At 44.3% G+C, this 23,011-nt stretch overlaps 1 protein-coding gene across 2 annotated transcripts in view; it reads left to right on the forward strand.

The window, feature by feature from the left end:
* The window catches only part of ALG9 (ALG9 alpha-1,2-mannosyltransferase), a 166,969-nt gene that overhangs the window by 138,509 nt on the left and 5,449 nt on the right, over nt 1-23,011 (forward strand). The window contains exon 15 of one of the 2 annotated variants that reach the window (XM_033919142.1): nt 2,442-2,466. The exons of the other annotated variant lie outside the window; for it this stretch is intronic. Within the exon in view, the coding sequence (XP_033775033.1) occupies nt 2,442-2,451 (10 nt within the window). The 3' untranslated portion in view covers nt 2,452-2,466. Of the gene's footprint in view, nt 1-2,441; nt 2,467-23,011 lie in introns of those variants that run through there. 2 annotated transcript variants of the gene reach the window in all.

A 23,011-nucleotide genomic window follows, 5' to 3' on the forward strand; every position in this document is an offset into this window, starting at 1 on the left:
GGTACTTGCTAAAGTGATAGCATTTTTTTGAAGGTTACAGGAAGCTGGCGGAGGCATTATGCTGTCCGGGACACTCGATCGACTACCTTGCTCCAGAAATCAGCTGAAGCTCAACTCCTTCCTAATTAGATTTCAGTGCATGTGAATTGCAAAGCCGCCGGTTTAAACTTGGGACTTTTCTGGAGGAGGCTTCTTTGTTAGGCCCATCTTCCTAGATCTGCCAGAACTACTTAGCACCTCCATGTTCTTGTATTATTTTTTCACGGTTGGGTGTCACTTAGAGATGAATAAAATGTTCTCTGTCTTGCTGAGCGCCAGGCTTGATGCTGAGTGTGCTAGGAACATTGTGTTTTCTAGTTTTCCACTGTTTCAACTGAAAAAGCACTTTTAGCGCTTTCTGGTCAGGTTTTCTTTAGACTCTTAAACTACTTTTTAGGATGCTGTTAAGTTTTGTAGATTCACTGTTTTTCACCATTTTGATTCTTCAGGAGTAACTGCTGTCACTTAACATATTAAAATAACATATGAGTCTGAAAAGCGTTCTCATTGATCCTGTAATGTTTATACAGGATCATGTATAAACCTGCAGAATAAATTAGGAGCCGATGCTCAAAGCTACTGTGTGGTTAATGCCAGGTTTGCACACAGATTATTATGTGCTGAATGCTTGAAAGACTCGAGTGAAAGTGTCAATGTGCACAGTGAAGATAGCTACAGATTGTTTTGAAATGTATTTAAATTATGGCTGCACATCAATTAATCGCGATTAATTTCATTTAAAATTTTTAATCGCATAAAGCGTTCCCCCTCTCACATTTCTTTCAGTACTTGTACAGTGGCATATAAAGACAGTAGAAGTAAATTCTCAGAACCAACATGTTTTAATTACTAAAGTGAAAATAAATCATTTTTCTTAGCTTTATTGCTTGGTCATTTTATTTTTCTAATCATTTTGTTCTGTCTTTAAAATCACCAAGCAGCAAAGGTAAGAAAAATGTGAGGGGGACGACACTTTATGTGATTAAAAATTTTAATTGCAATTAATCAATATGTAGTCCTAATTTAAATGGATGTTCTGTTTGCTTCTTAATAAAAAACGTTTCAAACCAAATAAAAAATGTTTCAAACCAAAAAAAAAGAAAAAGGTTGTTAATGAGGTCAGAAAGATATGATGGCCTATAACACCAAAATGTTTTTGCCAGGTCTTTTGTGTATGGGTCCTTCTTCCTTGAGGGGCTCATTGGCAATTCATCTGGATGTGGTTTGTTTTCTGCAGTGCGCTCTGCGACTAAGGCCTCTTCTATACCTTCCCTGTTCAACCTGGAACCTTAATCTGGTTCTTCGCTCTCTGGTTCTTCCTCCGTATGAGCCTCTAGAACAGGTGTTGCTGATGGATCTCATGATAAAGACGGTCTTCCTGGTGTCTATTACCTTAGCCCGCAGGGTTTCAGAGCTTCAGGCTTTCTGCGTATTACGGATTCCGCTGTGATGCTGCGTACTATTCCTTCTTTTCTTCTGAAAGTGGTTTCTGCTTTCCATGTGAATCAGGAAGTCCAGCTTCCTGCTTTTGTTACCTCTGGTTTGAGGGAGCAGGACCGGGTGTTGTGGTCCTTGGACATGTACAGAAATTTATTACAGTATCTGGAGGTCACCAATAAGTTTCGCCTCTCTGACCACCTGTTTGTTTTGGTGGTTCTGGCCTGCAGAGGTAGGCCAGATTCTAAGGCTACCATTTCCAGGTGGATTCACATGACCATTTCTGTGACTTGCATGGTGACTGGAAAGAAGCCCCCCTTCGGGGTGTGGGATCATTCAACCAGAGGTGTTTTGTCCTCTTGGGCAGAGTTGGCTGTTTCTCTGGATGAGATTTACAGGGCCGCTACCTGGTTCTCGTTGCATACATTCACCAAGTTTCATAGGATCGATGTGGTGGCCAAGCAGGATGCTGATTTTGGTGCCTCTGTGTTGGCAGCAGGCTCAACAGTCCCACCTTCAATTTTTGGGATTGTTCTGTTATGTCCAAGTGGTCCTGGAATAAAGTGAGATCATACAAGAATGAAAGATTAGGTTCTTACCTTTGCTAATCTTCTTTTTTGTAAATCTACACTTTATTGCGTGAACTTGCTATATACTTGCTGATTTGCTGATTGTCTACCTTACAAGTACTGGTAAGATGGATTTTTGTTTTCTGACCAGCTATAAGAGTGCCATCAGAATGGGTTTAGCACTTAGTTTGGGAGGTCCCTAGTTCAGGCGCCCCCTTCTGACAGTGCAGGCTGTGTCTCTCTATAGTACTTTTTTTGTCATTCAGGTTTCCATTGTTTCATAACCTGTTATTTTGTTTTTCATTGTTGCTGTTGTTGCATTTGTTTATATGAGCAGAACTGATTTGATTGCCAGGGAATTCCCCTGTTCCTCTCTCTTGTTCTTATCGTCTACAGATGTTCTTGACTGCTTTAAGACTGACTAGTGAGCAGAGGAGCATGCTGACTGATGAGGTATGAGGGGAAAGGGATAAAAGCCTCTGAAGTTTTGAGGCTTCCTATAGATCCTGGTGGGTGGACAGAAATAACCCACTGGTCTCGGAATAAAGTGTGGATTTACAAGAAAGATTAGCAAAGGTAAGAACCTAATCTTTCATTACAAAATCTGTGGATTTTTGTCACCTCTGCATTTTGCTCCAGTTTTCAAAGGAAAGTACTTCATATTAGACAGTGACACAGTAATGGTTACCGCAGTAATTCCCATGGTAACGGGAAAGAGTTGCAAATTTTGTCCAGTATTACTGCTGTAGCGGTAGACCGTTCAATGGTAATGCCATGGGAACAGGGACCGCTGCTACAGTAATTTTGTGGCAATGGGGGACCCAAGGCACCCTCTCCCTAGTGGACTAGTGGATCCTTTGGGGGCAGAAAAGAACCCAACTCTTTCCTGCCGCTGCTGCCACAAGTCCAAAGATTTTCAAAATGGCTGTCAAGACTTCTTGCGGCAGCTCGCTGTTCCACACTTAGTACAAAGAAGAGATGAAGTACAACCTGCCTTATAGGCCTTCAACTGAGAAAAATAAGCCCTCTGAAGTACCCAAAAGTGACATTCTAGCAGCCAGGCACTATTAACCACACTGGGACCAGCAGCCAAGGCCAGTGCCAGAAAGCGTGATATAATACATAAATCCAAGTCTAAAGACTATGACTGTGCCAAATGCTCAAAAGTCAGGAAATGAAAGAAGCCTGATTAAAGATTTGTGACTATTAGTCGCTGATTCCACAGAGGGCACATCCCATGAGAATAGGGTTACAAGATTTTCCCTCTGGAAAATCCAGACTCCTAGACCCGCCCCCAGGCCCGCTCAGTCCCACCCATCCCCACCCTGTCATGCCCCAGTTCTGCCCCATCACGCCCCCAATCCTGCCCCAAGCCTGTCCCAGCCCCATCCCTGCTACCTGTTCTCGTCGGGCAGCACATCCGCGCATGCGTGGATATCCTCCTGCATGAAGGAAAGCTTTTCAAAACCTGGACAAAGTGCCGGGTTTTGAAAAGTCCACAAAGAGTCCTGTAAATACTGCTTTATGTGGGAAGAGCAAAGCAATAAAACAGACAGGAAAACAAAGTAGCAGGGACAACAACCAAAATGACAACAGACTACCCTGAAAGGAGTCCAAAGAAAACCTATATTTAATTTATTTATTCAGGGGAGCTCAGAACGGTGTACATGAATTTATTCAGGTACTTAAGCATTTTTTCCTGTCTGTCCCAGCAGGCTCACAATCTATCTAATGTACCTGGGGCAATGGGGGGATTAAGTGACTCGCCCAGGGTCACAAGGTGCAGCGTGGGTTTGAACCCACAATCTCAGGGTGCTGAGGCTGTAGCTTTAACCACTGCACCACACTCTCCTCTATAAAAGGGAAAACACAGAAAGAGCAGACCACTACCGCAAACCTGCAACTACTGCATCAACCCAAATGCCTGCAGAAACAGCCAAGTTTTGGTTCCAAATTGGGAGTTAGTTTTTATGTGTTATGGGATTGAGTTCCAACATTAAAAAACCTGATAATTAAAAGACATTTAGCGACTGAATTCCATTAGGCAGTGAAAGTAATAAGCGACCGTCGGTAAAGGATCTCAGAGATTGTGTTGAGGAATATGAAGTGAGACAATCTACAAAATAAACAAGGCACTGTGTTGCTAAGATCTTAAATTTTAAATCTAAGTCACAAAGAGCCACTGGTGCCCTCCTAGTGAAAGAATAGCATGGTCAGATTTATGAGAAAAGCATAGCACTTTAATGGTGGTATTTAGAAGTAGCTGTAATCACTTGTGTAACCATGGGTGTAGCTACCATTGCATTCTCCCTTCCTCTTCTCTCTTTCCCCCCACGCCTGGGTCTGACATCTCTCCATTTACCTCCCCCCTCTTCAAACACTGGTGGGTTGTGGCAGCTCTGAAACCTGCTGTCTGTGTGACAGAGCCTTCTGCTGCATCCTACCCACAAGAAGTTGCATTGAGGGGAAAATGTGCAGAGGAAATGCACCCTGATTGGCCCAGGTGCCTAAGTCCTCTCCTATGGGAGAGGCCTTAGGCACCTGAGCCAATCAGAGTCTTAGGCTCTCCCAGTGCATTCCAGAATGCACCAGGAAGGAGGAAGGTCCGCAATTTTGAGGAGGCGGGCCTGCCAGCAGGAGGGAGTGGGCATCCCTCCTGCCGGATTTTCATCAATAAGGTACAGGGTTGGGGGGTGGGTTTCAGGGGTACAAAATGGGCACCTGCCATGTGCCAATCACCGACAGGCACCACTTACAGAATTGCGGCTCTAAGGACCCTAGGTGCTGGAAATGTAAGACAGTGTTTTACAGGCCTACATTTCCAGTGCCCAGGGGCCTTCCTGAATCACGGCCAGTGGCACATAGTGACATTGAAGTCTGGCACCGCCCCTAAACATGCCCACTTCCAGGCTTCAGTGTCACTATGCACTACTAGCTGCCAGTGACCTAGGTGCTGGTCCTGGAGGCCACGTTGTGGCAGCTATTTTTTTTTTTTTTTTAAATGAAGGTTGGATTGCGTTTTAATAGTGTGACCAATTGTCTCACCACTTAAACTCAAACCAATTAAGTTAGGCAGCGGTAGGGCAGCTCCCATCACCTAACTTTCAGCGGCTTTTGTAGAATCCAGCCCTGTATGCATAGGTATAAGATAGTAAGATCATTAATGTAATTATGGCTTCAGCAAGCCCATGCATGAAATAAAATAATTGTAGAGCTGATGTCATGTATGGTTTTCTACTACTACTACTACTATTATTATTTATTTCTATAGCTCTACCAGAACATATGAACATAAGAATTGCCGCTGCTGGGTCAGACTAGTGGTCCATTGTGCCTAGCAGTCCGCTCACACGGTGGCCCCTGGGTCAAAGACCAGTGCTCTAAAATGAGTGCAGCCTCACCTGTGTACGTCCCAGTTTAGCAGGAACTTGTCCAGCTTAGTCTGGAAACCCTGGAGGGTGTTTTCCCCTACAACAGACTCCAGACAGACCAGGCGTATGTTAAACACACAAGAGACAGTCCCTGCTTGAAAGAGCTTATAATTTAATTAATACAGACAAACATGACAGAGGGATAATTTATACATGCTGCTCAGGTAGGGAATTACAAAGGGAATGATGAGGTATATTAGGATATGGAACTATAGAAGGAGTGACAAACAGATTTGAGTGCTTTATAAGTGAGTTGGGGATAGGACTTTATCCCAGCTTTAAAAAAAAGTGGGCTTTCAGCCTGGATTTGAATACTGCTAGAGATGGAGCCTGACATGCCGAGCCGTTTGTTCCAGGCATATGGTGCAGCAAAGCAGAAGGGACAGAGTTGGGAGTTGGCAGTAGAGGAGAAGGGTGCAGACAAGAAACATAGAAATATAGAATGTGACGGCAGAAAAGGGCCGACAGCCCGACAAGTCTGCCCACCCAAGAACCCTCCCTCCCTCTCGTCTATTAAGCATTCCTCTGGAGCGACCCCACCTGTCTGTCCCATCGTCCCTTGAAGTCGAGCATGTTGCTGGCCTCGACTACCTGACGTGGAAGACCATTCCATTGATCAATTACCCTTTCGATGAAGAAGTATTTCCTGGTGTCCCCATGAAATCTTCCCCCTCTGAGCTTTAGCGGATGTCCTCTTGTCGCTATGGGACCGGTAAGAAAAAAGATTTCTTCTTCCACCTCAATGTGGCCCGTGATGTATTTGAATGTTTCTATCATGTCCCCCCTTTCTCTGCACTCTTCGAGAGAATATAAGCGCAGCCTGCTCAGACATTCTTCATATGGGAGATCTTTAAGTCCTGAGATCATCCTAGTGGCCATTCGCTGAATCGACTCCATTCTCTTCACGTCCTTTAGATAATGTGGCCTCCAAAACTGAACACAGTACTCCAGGTGAGGTCTCACAAGGGATACTTACCTGACAAATGGAGTTCCTGGGGCAGAGTACAGGGAGAGAGAAGAGAGGAGAGGTACTGAGGAGCTGTAGAGTGAATACGCTTGCAGGTCACTAAGAGGAGTTTGAACTGTATGCAGAAATGGTCAGAGGAGAGGGGTAACGTGAACATAACGACACTGGTGGAAGACAAGGTGTGCAGATTGAAGGCGAGATGGCTTATTTCTATAGCTCTACTAGGCGCATGCAGCGCTGTATGTTAAACACACAAGAGACGGTCCCTGCTTGGAAGAGTTTACAATTTAATTACTACAGACAATTACTATTGAACTCAGGACACTCTACATATGTACAGGGTCCCAATACTTCAATTTATTACATTGGGATGGTGTAGTTGCTTTTAAGGGGGGGGAGGGGAAGATTTGAGGAAGTTGGAGTTCTCTGTATAATGTAATGTTTTGAGCCATGGTTAGTTTATTGAGGTTGCAGTATACACCTTGATGTGGTTAGGCAGTGGCTCTAATGCCCTTCATAATTTTATTTACTTTAGATTAATTAACTGCCTTTTTCATGAAGAAATTCACCCAAAGCGGTTTGCAATACTTTGAATAGTAATCGGGGACTCTTAAGTATTTTCCTCATCTGTCCTGGCAAGTTCGCAATCTAACTGGTAACTGGGATAGTGGAGGGTTAAGGGACTTGCCCAGAGTCACAAGGAGCAGGCTGGGAATGAACTCACAACCTCAGTGTGCTGAGGCAGCATCTCTAACCATTAGGCCACCTCCACGTCAAGCCATAAATGACACTGCATTTCAGATCAATATTCAATTCCCAAGATTAGTGAGTTTTTTAAATACTAACTGTGCTGTTTAAAACAAATTTGTATATTCAGCACCACTAAAGGGATAGTTGTGGCACTGAATAGATAGATTGGCTGCTGCCTGCCAGTGGCTGTACATGTAGCCAAGTAAACTTCAGGAAAGCTATGAAAACCTACCTCTTTGCCTAGTCTTACACGCTCAACTTCAAGCTGTTTTCCCCTCTTCCCCCGTATCTGCCCTTGCAGAATCCGCTATAGAATGCGACTAAATCAACCGATCCTCATAGATTTAGGCCATCCGGATATAAACAGTGCCCTGCACACGAGACATCATGGTAGCCAAATTATCTGCCATGTCTTTGCTAACCTAGTTTATTCCCTGTAGAGCAGTGGTCTCAAACTCGCGGCCCGCCAGGTACTATTTTGAGGCCCTCGGTATGTTAATCATAATCCCAAAAGTAAAATAAAACAGTTTCTTGATCATACGTCTCTTTAGCTATAAATGACAATATTATTATTAAGACTTAGCCAAAAGGAAAGATTTATAAACTATAAAGAGTTTTAGCTCATGCAAAATTGTCATTTCTTTAATAAGACAATAACTATTTTTTTCCTGAGGCCCTCCAAGTACCTACAAATCCAAAATGTGGCCCTGCAAAGGGTGTGAGTTTGAGACCACTGCTCTAGAACATATCTAATTAGATTGTACTATTACAGTGTCTCGTAGACTTTTTGAGATGGCGGCACACTAAATTGGTGGGCCGTGGCTCGAGGGCATCCGGAAGTGCATGGACGTCGATGAGATGATTACTACTGCTTCATGTTGATATCCGCGCATGCATGGAGACCCTCCAGAGTGTGGGGCGCTGAAAAAGAAAAGGTGTGGAGAGGAGGAGAAGACGCCAGGGAGGAGAAGAGATTCTGGTACCTCCCCTCCTCCTCCTCCCTGGCATCTGGTGGCACACCTGGAATCTCGCCATGGCACACAGTTTGCGATGGTTCACAGTCAAATGCGCGCAAGACAACAGCACGCGGACAAACGGGCGCAAGACAAGTGAGCGCAAGACAACTGAGATACCCTCGGATTTCTTGCGGTGTGTAGCGCGCATCTTATATAGCTTTCAAAAGTAGCGACATAAAAATATACGGTCCGCATGCACGTGAATCGAAAATATAAACATACCTGCAATGAAGAAATTTGGAAGTAGTGTTGCTCTCACCAGAGGCGAGTGAAATCTGCGCAAGACATAGATCAAGTTCTAGCAAAACTAGATCTTTACCTATAACGCACAAGGTCAGGCAGCGAAAGGAGGGCAGGCTGTTCGAAGTACATATATAAAGAGGAAACATAACCATAGTAACAAAAATGCATTCACATGACTAATATTCAAAACGCAAAAGAGGCAAGGGAACCATACTGATAACGTGGTGACCTTATCACGTGTTAACGTGCTGAACGTGCGCGTGCCCTTCGTTCGCCACAGGTGCGCTGAATTGTCGTTGTGCTGAGTTATCCTGCGCTCAATTGTCTTGTGCTGAGTTATCGTTGCGCTCAAATGTCTTGCGCTGAGTTATCCTTGCGCTCAATTGTTTCGCGCGGTATTGTCTTTGCGCTTATTTGTCTACGCGTTTTTGTCCGCACGCTGTTGTCTTGCGCGCATTTGACCTGTCACCATTTGCGATACACTATACTATTAGATAGATTTCTCAAACCGCACTCCTTGACTGTAAAACTGTAAGCCCACACACCGCTAAACTGTAACCTTATGTGATGTATGTTGTAACCCTTTGAATGTAAATTGTAACTGTGTAACGTTACATTGTAACACTGAATGCTAAACTGTAACCTGTTCTGAGCTTTTTGGGAAGGATGGAATATAAAACTAAGCTAAATAAATAGTTATAGGATTTATTGCGACTAGAGCAGTGGTTTTCAAACTTGTCCTGAGGGGCTCCCCAGCCAGTCAGCTTTTCAGGCTATCCACAATGAGTATTCATTAGAAAAATTTACATGCAGTGGAAGCATCAATTTTCATTGTGGATATCCTGAAAACCTGACCGGCTAGGGAGCCCCCCAGGACAGCTTTGGCAACCACTGGATTTAGAGGATTTATTATTTATTAATTGATATTCATTAACCACCTATTTCATGAAAAGATTCCCCCAAATTGGTTTATGCTGACACTGTCTAGATAGTACCACTGAAAATCAGCAACCAGGGAACTCGTACATTTGCCAGCCAAAATGCTCATTGAGGGATTAAGGCAGGGATGGGGCAACCACGGTCCTCGAGGGCCAAAAATCAGTCGGGTTTTCAAGATTTCTACAATGGAAGCAATACATGCAAAGCAGTCTCATGCATTTTCATTCTGAAAGTCTTGAAAACCCAGCTGCTGGGTCGTAGCCCTTGAAAGCCCTGGCAGCCCACCCCTGAATTAGAGGAGGAATTGCTTTGGAATGGTACATAGTGTGCTGTGGTTCTTGAAACACTCCTACCTTTCACCCTTTAGAAATAACCTGACATCTGCTCTTTGCATTTTTACATAGAGAATGGCACAGGAGCAAATTTGTCCCAGCAGGAACTCAAATTTCCTGGTGCCATCCCTGTGAATTTTGCGCTGTCCTTGTCCGTGCCCCATTCCTGTAAGCTCTGCCTTAACCCAGTGGCGTACCAAGGAGGGGGGAATGTTGGGGGGGGGGGGGATGCGGTCCGCCCCTGGTGCAGGCTTATGGGGGCTGCACAGCCAGCCTGGTCCCTATCGCGCTCTCTCCCTCCATACTGCTGCCCTCCTTCGTGGCGCTTTCACCTCCCCCAAGGTCCAGTCTGACAAACCTCCCTGCCCTGTGGCTGGCGATGTCTAAACTGTCTTCTTACGGCAGCCGCAGTGTTGTAGTTGCATATGGCTGCTGTAAAGGTCGTCTCTGACGCAGCCATATGCAACTACAACACTCCGGTTGCCATAAGAAGGCAGTTTAGACATCGCCGGCCACAGGGCAGGGAGGTTTGGCAGCCTGGGCCTGTTGGTGGTGGTGGGGGGGTGAAAGCGCCACGAAGGTAAGGGGCAGGGAGGGAGAAAGGGAGGAAAGGTGGGGTGGAGAGGAAAAGACGCTGAAAGGAAATGGGTAAAACAGGGGGGGAGAAGGACGCTGAAAGCACATGGGGAAGACAGAGGGGGGGAGAAGGACGCTGAAAGCACATGGGGAAGACAGAGGGGAAGAAGGACACTGAAAGCATATGGGGAAGACAGAGGGGGAGAAGGATGCTGAAAGCACATGGGGAAGACAGAGGGGGAGAAGGACACTGAAAGCATATGGGGAAGACAGATGGGGAGAAGGATGCTGAAAGCACATGGGGAAGATAGAGGGGGAGAAGACGCTGAAGGGAAATGGGGATGACAGAGTGGGGAGAAGACGCTGAAGAGAAATGGGGAACAGAGAGTGGGGAGAAGATGCTGGAAGGGAAGAAGACAGAGATGCCAGACTATGGGGGGGGGGGAGAGGAGGGAAGAAGATGGGTGCCAGACCAATTTGGAAGGGGGGAGAAAGGGAGAGGCACAGTAACAGAGCAAATGGAAGACGCAGAGAGAAGAGAGACAGTGGATGGAAGGAATTGAATGACAAGATGAGGAAAGCAGAAACCAGACAACAAAGGTAGAAAAAAAAAATTCTATTTCTTTTTTTTTTTTTTCCTTCAGGATAAAGTAGTATATTAGTTGTGTTGATAAAAATTTATAAACAAAGCCCTGCCAGCTGAACATCTCTTTCTCCAGTTCAGCAGCCAGAACTTTGATTTATAAAGAAGGAATAAGCTAAATATTGCAGTACTGAGGCTTGTATGGATGCTGCAGGGACGGTGATGGGGCGGTGAAGGGAATGGCAGTGACAGAGTGGTGAAGGGGACGGTGCAGTGACGGGGACAGATTTTTCCCCCTGTCATTCTCTAGTGCTCACGTCAAAAGCTTCCCTCTGACTCAGCTTCCTGTTTCTGCTTTTGACTGAGTACCGCGTTGCCGATCTGAAGTTCTGTTGATGCCGGGGGTAGAAGGAGGCCCATTGCCGATCTTGTTGCCAAAATCGGAAAGGTGAGGAAGGGAGAAAGATGGGCCTGTGGTGGATGGAGAGATTGAGAGAAGGGGGCAGATGATGGAAGTGGGGAGAAAGGGGAGAGAGAAGAGGGCAGATGATGGAAGTGGGGGGAAAGAGAGAGAAGGGGCAGATGATGGCAGAGATAAGTAGAGATAAGGGCAGAGAGAAGAGGGCAGATGATGGAAGTGGGGAGAGAGAAGAGGGCAGATGATGGAAATAGGGAGAGCAAATGCTGAATGGAAGTGGAGAAAGAGAAAACATACTGGATGGAAGGAGGGATAAAGAAAAAGAACATATGCTGTATGGGGGAAGAAGATAGAGCTAGTGAGATAGTGGAGGGGTGAAGGAAAGGGTGGCATGCTATGGGTAGACATAGTGAAAAGCTGGAAACTGAGGATTGCATAGTAAGAAATAATTTATTTTAGAGGGAGGCAGAAAATAAAGAAGGAAGACCAGAGAAGGGAAGAGAGAGAGGAGAGAGAGATGCCAGAGAACGGGAAAGGAGACAGAGATATCAGATCTGAGCGGAGGAAATGAGAAGAGAGAGATGCTAAAAACCACAGGGGGGAAGGAAAGAGAGATGAAAGAAGAAAGATGCCAGACCATGAGGGAACAGAGGGAAGATAATGGATGTCATACCAAAGGGGGGGGTCTAGAGGAGAGATGGCAGGGGGAGACAGACAGTTTCTGGAAGGGGCAGACAGTGGATGGAACGGGCAGATGCTGTACTGAAGAGACAGGGCAGACGCTGGAAGGAAAAGAGTGAAAAGAAGATAAAAGCAGAAACCAGAGACAACAAAAGGTAGAAAAAAATCATTTTATTTCTATTTTGTCATTAGAATATATCAGATCTGAAATATATATCCTGCTAGAGACATAACTGGGGACTGCAAAGCCCAGGCAGTGCTTCTTTAGCTTCTAGCTGGCTTAGGGCTCTCTCGGACCAGGGGGCAGTTGCCCTAGTTGCACTCCCCTAACACTATTCCTGTCATGTGTGACTGCAGTATTCTATTAGCATGATATTTCTGTGTAGCATTCTATAATAATTTAGCTTGTTCAGTTTTCTTGATAGTAGAGGGGATATATGTGAAGGGGAGGGGAGACAGGGGTTTTATTGGTCCTTGCTCTGTATATTTATATTTATAAAATGACAATTGTACAGAATATTGTTTCTTTTTATACTTTAATAAAATATGTTCAATATAAAATCATGAAGAACAATAGGCGTGAACAGTATTCTTTTACAAGGTGCTATTAATTATTCACCCAAGGTGATGTTGTAGATCACCCTTTATACCTTGTAACTAAGGTGTATCAATCAGTCTATATGGCCCTCAGAGATGCCACCCAGGGATCAATATGATCATATCCCTCGGCTTTACACACCCTATCGTCATCGGGTCAATATCAAATGTGAAAATGATATAAACTTTTTTTCTTTTTGCTTTTTACTTTTGCTTATTTTACTCGTGTGTGTTAAACTCTCTTTGCTAATTTTAAAACAATAAATATGGCTAATGAGTTTAAGGTCGATACTTAGCTTCACCGGGATGGTTAGTAGCTGTTGGTAAGGGATACATATGCCAACATGTTTCACCCCTAAAAAGGGGGTTTCTTCAGGGCTACTATCCCTTTTGTGTTAATTTTACACGGCTGGCCACCCGATCTAAGTTTCACTAGTTAGTGAAACTTAGATCGGGTGGCCAGCCGTGTAAAATTAACACAAAAGGGATAGTAGCCCTGAAGAAACCCCCTTTTTAGGGGTGAAACATGTTGGCATATGTATCCCTTACCAACAGCTACTAACCATCCCGGTGAAGCTAAGTATCGACCTTAAACTCATTAGCCATATTTATTGTTTTAAAATTAGCAAAGAGAGTTTAACACACACGAGTAAAATAAGCAAAAGTAAAAAGCAAAAAGAAAAAAAGTTTATATCATTTTCACATTTGATATTGACCCGATGACGATAGGGTGTGTAAAGCCGAGGGATATGATCATATTGATCCCTGGGTGGCATCTCTGAGGGCCATATAGACTGATTGATACACCTTAGTTACAAGGTATAAAGGGTGATCTACAACATCACCTTGGGTGAACAATATAAAATCATAACTGAAACTTGTGTGGATGGGATCAGATAGTTTGCGGGGACTGAGCTTGCGGAGATGGAGCGGAAATGTGTTTTTTAAATTTCAGTCTTAGTAGTTTGCTGGTCCACAAAATAATTATTTTATTTCTGCCGGTCCACGGGTGTAAAAAGGTTGAAAAACACTGCTCTAGAGCAGCATCGGCAGCTGCGCTGAGGTGCAGGAAGATCCCCCGACGACACGTCTGCCGGCTTTGCTCCGGAAGAAGTAAGTTATGTTGGAGGGGGGGTGGACCTGGCAGACGCAGTCATCGCGGGTCCTTGCCGCAACTCCCTGCATCTGCCGGGTCAACCCCCTCCGACATAACTTACTTCTTCAAGAGCAAAGCCTAATCATTGTGGAACTTTCCAGCACGTAGCTCCGACTGCTCCAGAGCTAGTACGTTGGAGTGGGGTGGACCGGCAGCCGGCAGCTACAGTCATCGCAAGAAAGGAGCAGGACTGCTGGAATGAAAGAGTGGTGCAGGGAGAGAAAGGAGGCAGGGTGGTATGGAAACATAGTGCTGATGGAATTGATGTACAGGGAAAGGGAAGAGAGACATACTGGATGGAATTGGATTGGAGGGAAAGAAAGGGGGCAGATGCTGATTGAAGATAGGTGGATGGAGAGAGAAAGGGCAGACATTGGATGGTAGTGTGGCGGGTAGAGGGGGAGCCTATGCTGGATGGAAGTGCAGATGGGAGAGATAAGGGAGCAAATGCAAGAAAGAAATGGGAGGAGAGAAAGGGTAGCAGACGATGGAAGTGGACAGAGGAGAAGGTACTAGATGGAAGGGGTAGAGAAAGAGGGCACATGATGGAAGGAGGGATAAATAAAAGGAAGGCACATGATGGGGAGAAAAGGATTGAGTTAGGTAAATACTGGAGGGGGTGAGGGAAAGAGGTGGCGAGCTGTAGGTAGACAGTAAAAAAGGAAATTGATGAGAGGGTAGTAAGAACGTAATCCAGATGGATGCAGAAAATAAATTGAAAAGGAAAATGAGGGAAGAAAGGGATTGCAGAAGAGAGGTGTGGGAGAGGGAAGGAGAGGAGAGAGATGCCAGACCAATGGGGGTGAAAGGAGAGATGGAAGAGGGGGGGCATACAGTTTCTGGAAGGAGAGAAGATGCCATATAGGGGCAGAGAGATGTCAGACAGTGGATGGAAAAAGAGAGTAACAAGAAGATGAGGAAAGCAGAAACCAGAGAAGACAAAGGTAGAACAAAAATTTTCTATTTATTTATTGCTTTAGGAGACATGTGTCACTGTTTCTGTGGTGTTGCATTGTATGCAGAGTCCAGCTTCTTGCTGGTTCAATTTAACCTTTGTCTATGTATTTCTATTTTATCCCCCCTTTTACAAAACTGTGGAGCGTTTTTTAGCGCCAGCCTTGGTGGTAGCAGCTCTGATGCTCAGAATTCTATGAGCGTCGGAGCTGTTACCACCGTGGCTAAAATCCACACTACAGTTTTTTAAAAGGGGAGGGGTTAGTTTGTGATGACATTCCATACTAGGCGAAGGTGTTTTCTGTGTTCTGTGTGTTCGAAAGACATGGTTTTCTGTTAGGATTGACAGTGTTGGATTGATCTGTACTAGTCTGGCTTGTTTAGTTTTACAATGGGTGTATTGATGTACTGCTCACTGCAATATGTAAGATGACTGCCTTTTCCTAGGTACTCATGTGTGACATGTGGCTGTTACTAAAAATCATGTTTTTCGTACAGATGGGGGGGGTGCCAAAAAATGATGGGCCCTGGGTGTCACATATGCTAGGTACGCCACTGCCTTAACCGCACAAGCCTCAAACATTTTTTATTTTAAAGTGTTTGAGACTTGTGCAGATGAGGAGAGAGCTTAGGCATTGGTGGAATGAGGCATTATGACATCACAATCTGAGCTCTAGAATGTTGCTACTTATGATTTTAAAGTGCTTGAGGCTTGTGCAGATGAGGACAGAGCTTGCAGGAATGGGGTAGGGTCAGGAAAAGAACTCGCAGGGATGGGATGGGAATTCGGGCGGGGAAAAATTTGTCCACATACCATTCTCTATCTTCAGGAAGGATTCTGGAAGACTGGAAAGTGGCAAATGTTATGCCGATCTTCAAGAAAGGTTCAAGGGGAGATCCGGGAAACTACAGACCGGTGAGTCTGACTTCGGTACCAGGAAAGATGGTAGAGGCTCTGATAAAGGACCACATGATTGATCACCTTGACGGACACAGTCTGATGAGGACCAGCCAGCACGGTTTCAGCAAAGGAAGATCTTGCTTGACGAACTTGCTGCACTTCAAGGGAGTAAACAAGCAGATAGACAAGGGTGACCCGGTCGACATTGTATATCTGGATTTTCAGAAGGCGTTCGACAAGGTTCCACATGAACGACTACTTTGAAAAATTGCGAGCCATGGAATCGAGGGTGAAATACTCACGTGGATTAAAAACTGGCAGGCGGATAGGAAAAAGAGAGTGGGGGTAAATTGACAATACTCGGACTAGAAAAGTGTCACGAGTGGAGTGCCGCAGGGTTCGGTGCTTGGACCCATGCTCTTCAACATACTTATAAACGACCTGGAAATTGTTACGACGAGTGAGGTGATTAATTTTGTAGACGATATGAAGTTATTCAGAGTAGTGAAGGCGTAGGAGGATTGCGAAGACCTGCAACGTGACATAAACACGCTCGATAAATGGGCTGTGACATGGCAAATGAGGTTTAACATGGATAAGTGTAAGGTGATGCAAGTCAGTAACAAAAATCTTATACACGAATACAGGATGTCTGGTGCAGTACTTGGGGAGACCCCCCCCAGGAAAGAGACTTGGGAGTACTGGTCGACAATTCAATGAAGCTGTCTGCACAATGTGCGGCAGTGGCAAAAAGGGCGAACAGAATGCTAGGAATGATTAAGAAGGGGATCACGAACAGATCGGAGAAGGTTATCATGCTGCTGTACCAGGCCATGGTACGCCCTCACCTGGAATACTTTGTCCAGCACTGGTCACCATACATGAAGAAGGACACACAGTACTTCTCGAAAGGGTCCAGAGAAGAGTGACTAAAATGGTTAAAGGGTTGGAGGAGTTGCTGTACAGTGAGAAATTAGAGAAACTGGGCCTCTTCTCCCTTGAAAAGAGGACACTGAGAGGGGACATGATCCAAACGTCAAGATAATGAAGGGAATAGACTTAATAGATAAAGACAGATTGTTCACCCTTTGCATGGTGGAGAGAATGAGAGGGCACTCTCTAAAGTTAAAAGGGGATAGATTCCGTACAAACGTAAGGAAGTTCTTCTGCACCTAGAGAGTGGTAGAAAATTGGAATGCTCTTTTGGAGGCTGTTATAGGGGAAAACACCCTCCAGGGATTCAAGACAAAGTTAGACAAGTTCCTGCTGAACCAGAACGTACGCAGGTAAGGCTAGTCTCAGGGCACTAGTCTTTGACCTGGGGGCCGCCATGTGAGCGGACTGCTGGGCACAATGGACCACTGGTCTGACCCAGCAGCAGCAATTCTTATGTTCTTATAGATCTCTGAAATTCAGATTGACTCTGTACAGTCCTCTCCTGTTTGGCGTCATTTATTATGACTGATTTGTGCATCACCGTGTATAGATTGCACTAGGCACAGAAAGACATGATGTGCTTGATATTGCATTGATAATTCCAGATGCTCTTAGGAAGTGACACACATGTTGTCAACAACACACCAAGCAGCAAATGAGTTGGATAGGCAGCTCTTCCTTGGATTTCACGTCTATAAACGTCATTGGGAACTAGGTTAATGGCACTCTTTTATCAGCTGAATGTTCTGTAAAAAAGGGAAGTGCCGTCTGTGTTAGAAAGGGAACGTACTAGCACTGTGAAATGATGTGCTGATGTATGACATAGTTTTGTAATGGAAGCCCTTAAAAGCTAATTGAGCTGCGTCAGAAGAAAGCAGTCACTGAACAGGCCACTTCATTTGCCGCTCAATGTTTCCCTATTTATAGGGGGTTTTGGATGTTGCGTACTTAAGAGTGCAATCTGTAGGTTTTCAATTAATTATTTAGCCTGCAGGATCATTGCCCAGCACAGAGCGATCTTTCTGCAGGAGATGATGTCACAGCCAACGCCTTCTTCTCCTCTGTGGAACATTGGTAAAACGATTAGAGGGCTCTATGGGAGGAGAGTGTTGGGCAGAGCCAGATCTATTTCCCCCCCCTTTGTATGCAGGAAGATATATTCCTGTTTGAAAGGGAGAAAAAGAGGATTACGTGAACCCGTTTGCAGCCTGATAACGTGAGCTGACCCTGCTTTTATTGCCTTTGACATAGAGATATAGGGTGAGCCTAGATGGAGGGGTTTCACAAATCTGATGTGGTGGACCCTCCACCCCCGCTAGTCAGGTTTTTAGGATATCCACAATGAATATTTGCCTGGAATCAGTTTACTTACATGTTGAGCCTGCAGTGCATTTGAATTCATTGTAGATATCTTGAGAACCTAACTAGCTTTTGGGTCCTCAGGACAGTCTGTAAAGCCCAAGTGCAACTTAGAGAATGACACAGGGACAGATTTTTTTCCCCGTTCAGGCTGGAACTCAATTTCCCCGTTCCGTCCCCCATGATATTTTGTCGCTGTCCCTGCCCCATTCCTGTAAGCTCTGCCTTAACCACACAAGCCTCGAGCACTTATGATTTTAAAGTGTTTGAGGCTTGTGCAGATGAGGATGGAGCTGACAGGAAAAGAACTTGCAGGGTCTGGATGGGATAATGAGTTCCTGCGGGGATGGGGAAAAATTTGTCCCCCGTGTCATTCTCTAGTGCAGATATCAAAGAATTTCTTAGGGAGTTATTGCACCTGCTATGAAGACTTTAGAGGGTTTGTTTGGGTTTTTTTAAAGTGAAAACAAAGGTGATCTTTTGTGTCCTTCAGACTCTGTATGACAAAAATGCAACTCTTTATTAATCCCCTAGAGCCACCTAGTCCCTGTTAAATATATTAATGAGAACCATATCACTAAAAGCTAATTTATTATGCTTTGTAACTTAAACCATAGTGACCCCTAAGAGAACCTAGCAGCTATTTCCACACAAGTGATTCCTGGGAGCTTTCAGTTAATGAGCAAAGCAGGTGTGAAAAATCATACCAAGCTGCAACTACAGAAAAAGAAATGCCATAGCCTCAATGTTAAAAGAACTGAGAATGTCATGATACACCATACAGATTCCTATTGTATATGAGAAAGGGGAAAAAAAAGAAAAGAAAAGATACCTCAGCAAGCAAGATTCAGTCCTGCTGATTCCAAGACTTCTGAGACTTGCAGTCTCCCACTGACGTCAGGAAGCGCAGGTTTGAATCTCAGCTGTGGAATTCTCCCCAGCTCTGATAAATGGCGCTGCTAATTGAATTAGAAAGCACTCCAAGTCTCCAAGTAATTATTGCACTCAGGCAGCTTCTTTGTCAAGGTCCATTTCATTATATATACACTGAGAGCAATGATGCTGGCGTATTAAGGGGAGATATTACAACTCCCAGCAGAGGCACTTTTATTTGACAGCTTTTAATACCACGCCACCTGATTTGCTCCTTGTTCTTTGGTCTGGCAGTTTCAAAGGAGCTCTGAACACAGGGTCTGCCATGTGACAGGCTCTGTGCAAAACATTTTCAAAGCTGCGATGTGACACTCGTATGAGAGAGAGAGAGCGCGCGATAGAAACTATTGCACTATTCAGGAGTAGTTTTTCCTGGAGGTTTTTAGGCTTCATGCTTGCCAATGTTCCCTTTCGTACAGGAAGGGAAAAATGAAATGGAACGCAAAGCTGTAGCCTTGTGTTTTGTGATAAAAAAAAAAAAAAAAAAGACAGACAATATATTAGAAAACATAAGAACATAAGAAATGCCTCCGCTGGGTCAGACCTGAGGTCCATCGCGCCCAGCAGTCCGCTCACGCGGCGGCCCATCAGGTCCAGGACCTGTGCAGTAATCTTTTATCTATCAGATCATTCCACTTGATCCAGTACACACCAACACCAGAAAAAGTATTTTAAGGCGAAAGAAAAGTCTCAGACATGGAGAGGTGTTCCCACTCTCTTGCACCCAGGCATCACTGGCAAAAAAACTTTCGCATATAACTTATTACTGCGAATCGATAGTCTGAAACGTTGGTGTCACGGCCCTGAAGCAGTGGCTTAAAAGCCATGAAATGATCGTCAGCCTGGCTCTTTCCTAACTAGCTTGTTTTTTCTAGTTAGTTTTGACTATTTTCAAGCTCCCACCTGCCAGTAATAAGTTATATGTGAAAGTTGTTTGCCAGTGATTCTTGGGTGGAAGAGAGTGGGAACACCTCTCCGTGTCTGAGGCTTTTCTTTCGCCTTAAAATACTTTTTCTGGCATTTTGTGTGAACTGATCAAATGGAGTGATTTGTTTTCTAGTATATTTTCCTCCATTTCTCTTTTTTTGCTATTTGTGTTCCACAAAAAAAAAAAAAAAAAAAGACACATTCTTGACCACCTGCAGTATTTGAATAGGTAACATGACTTTTTCTAGGATAGGCAGCATGAAATCTATTTTACTCTTTTGGGATCTTGCCAGGTTCTTGGGACCTGGATTGGCCACTGTTGGAAACAGGATACTGGGCTTGATGGACCTTTGGTCTGTCCCAGTATGACACCTCTTATTTTCTTATGTGAACCAAGCCTAAGGCAATCAAGCCATTGATGAGTTTGGTTCTTAGGCATTGGTGGAATGAGGCATTATGACATCACAATCTCAGCTCTGGAATGTTGCTACTCTTTGGGTTTCTGCCAGATACTTGGGACCTGGGTTGGCCATGGTTGGAAACAGAACGCTAGGCTTGATGGACCTTTGGTCTGTCCCAGTATGGCAACTCATATGTTTTTATGGAGTTTCTTTTGGCCCTATATTGGGGCACTTCCTGCTTTCTCTGGCAGGATTTCTGATTTATGGTACTAATGGTCATTCCTTTTTAATGCCTTACTGCCTTTCCTTCTCTCTCTCTACCTGTGCTTTTGTTACATAGAAACATGATGGCAGATAAAGGCCAAATGGCCTATCCAGTTTTCCCATCCACAGCATTCACTATCTCCTCCTCTCTCTAAGAGATCCCACGTGCCTGCCCCACACTTCCTTGAATTCAGTTACGGTCTTTATCTCCACCACCTCTACTGGGAAATTATTCTATGCATTTACCACCCTTTCTGTAAAAAAGTACATCTTTAGATTACTACTGAGCCTACCTATACTCGGAAAGGTGCTCCCCTAATGTAGTTTATGCCATCACATGCCCATGTGGGCTCATATATGTGGGGAGAAGTAGTAGACCTTGGTGAACAGTCTCTCTTTCTCTACTAAGTCAATTCCCTTCAATATCTTGAATGTTTCGATCATGTCCTCTCTGTCTTCTCTTCTCAAGGGAGAAGAGGCCCAGTTTCTCTAGCCTCTCGTTGTATGTAATTAGAAAAGGTACAGAGAAGGGCAATGAAAATGCTAAAAGGGATAGGACAACTTTCCTATGAGGAAAGACTGAAGTTGCTAGGGCCCTTCAGCTTGGAAAAGAGACAGCTCAGGGGAAATATGATAGAGGCCTATAAAATACAGAGTGGACTCGAAAGGGTAGATGTGAATCACTTGTTTACTCTTTCCAAAATTTCTAAGACTAGGGGGGCATGCAATGAAGTTACCAAGTAGTACATTTAAAACAAACCGGAGGAAATATTTCTCACTCAGTGTATAAGTAAACTTTGGAATTTATTAAGAACATAAGAATTGCCATCCTGGGACAGACCAAAGATCCATCAAGCCCAGTATCCTGCTTCCAACAGTGGCCAACCCAGGTCCCAAGTACCTAGCTAAAATCCCAAGCTAGATGCCAGAGAATGTGTAGATATAATTAGCTTAGCAAGGTTTAAAAAAGGTTTGGATAATTTCCTAAAAGAGAAGTCCATAGGCCATTATTGAGATGACTTTGGGAAATCCACTGCTTATTTCTAGGGTAAGCAGCATAAAATCTGGTTTTCTCCTTGGGTTCTTGCCAGGTAAAACTTATGGCTTGGGTTGGCCACTGTTGGAAACAGGAATACTGGTCTTGATAGACATTTGGTTTGTCCCAGTATGGCAACTCTTACATTTAATGAATAAGTTTTCCTGCTGTTAGATAAGATGAATATCTATAGCTGGCTTTGAAAACCAGTTTCTAAAGTAATAAAGGTAATATAAAGAAATAAGGTGGTACCTTTTTTATTGGACAAACTCAACGCATTTTATGATGATGAGTTAGTGCGATAAAAAAGGTATCACCTTACAGTATTTCCTTTGTTTTTTTGTTTTATTTCTTTATATTACCTTGGAAAGTGGACTAACCTGGCCAACACACCATTTCACTAAAGTCATAAATAAATTAATTTCTTGAATGGGTAGTCCCTGGGGAGACATGTTCTGCGCTTCCTGAGACTCCTGAGTGGCAGACATGGCAAAGCACTGAAAATTGTTTGAACACTGGTAGCATCCTTTATGGTAGGTATGTGTGAGAAAACAGGAACATAAGAATTGCCGCTGCTGGGTCAGACCAGTGGTCCATCATGCCCAGCAGTCCGCTCACGTGGCAGCCCTCTGGTCAAAGACCAGCGCCCTAACTGAGACTAGCCCTATCAGCGTACATCCTTGTTCACATCCTTGTTCAGCAGGAACTTGTCTAACTTTGACTTGAATCCCTGGAGGGTGTTTTCCCCTATAACAGACTCCGGAAGAGCGTTACAGTTTTCTACCACTCTCTGGGTGAAGAAGAATTTCCTTACGTTTGTACGGAATCTATCCCCTTTCAACTTTAGAGAGTGCCCTCTTGTTCTCCCTACCTTGGAGAGGGTGAACAACCTGTCCTTATCTACTAAGTCTATCCCCTTCAGTACCTTGAATGTTTCGATCATGTCCCCTCTCAATCTCGTCTGTTCGAGGGAGAAGAGGCCCAGTTTCTCTAATCTTTCACTGTACGGCAGCTCCTCCAACCCCTTAACCATCTTAGTTGTTCTTCTCTGGACCCTTTCGAATAGTACCGTGTCCTTCTTCATGTACGGCAACCAGTTCTGTATGCAGTACTCCAGGTGAGGGCGCACCATGGCCCAATACAGCGGCATGATAACCTTCTCCGATCTATTCGTGATCCCCTTCTTTATCATTCTTAGCATTCTGTTCGCCCTTTTCACCGCTGCCACACACTGGTAGTCTGTGTATGATGGCCAAAATCAGGTCAGGAAGGTATGACTAATTAGAAGAAAAAGAATGATGAACTAGAACTCTGTTGAATCTCTTTTGTCTGCATTGTCTGTATGCTCTGAATAGATTTAGCACGTGAGAGAAAAGTCCTGCAGTAGCACTTCATGCCCATTGTGCTGACAAAATACAAAAATAGCAAATGGAACAGAGCACTATGAAACATATGCAGAGTTTTATTACAAAAGACCACCAGGTGAATAGATTAACTCAGCATTTCAATTTACAGGTCAAAGCCAGTCATTTCAATTCTAAAGTGAACCAGACAACGATAGTCTTA

This window comes from Geotrypetes seraphini, chromosome 13, assembly GCF_902459505.1.
Source record: "Geotrypetes seraphini chromosome 13, aGeoSer1.1, whole genome shotgun sequence".
Lineage (NCBI taxonomy): Eukaryota > Metazoa > Chordata > Amphibia > Gymnophiona > Dermophiidae > Geotrypetes > Geotrypetes seraphini.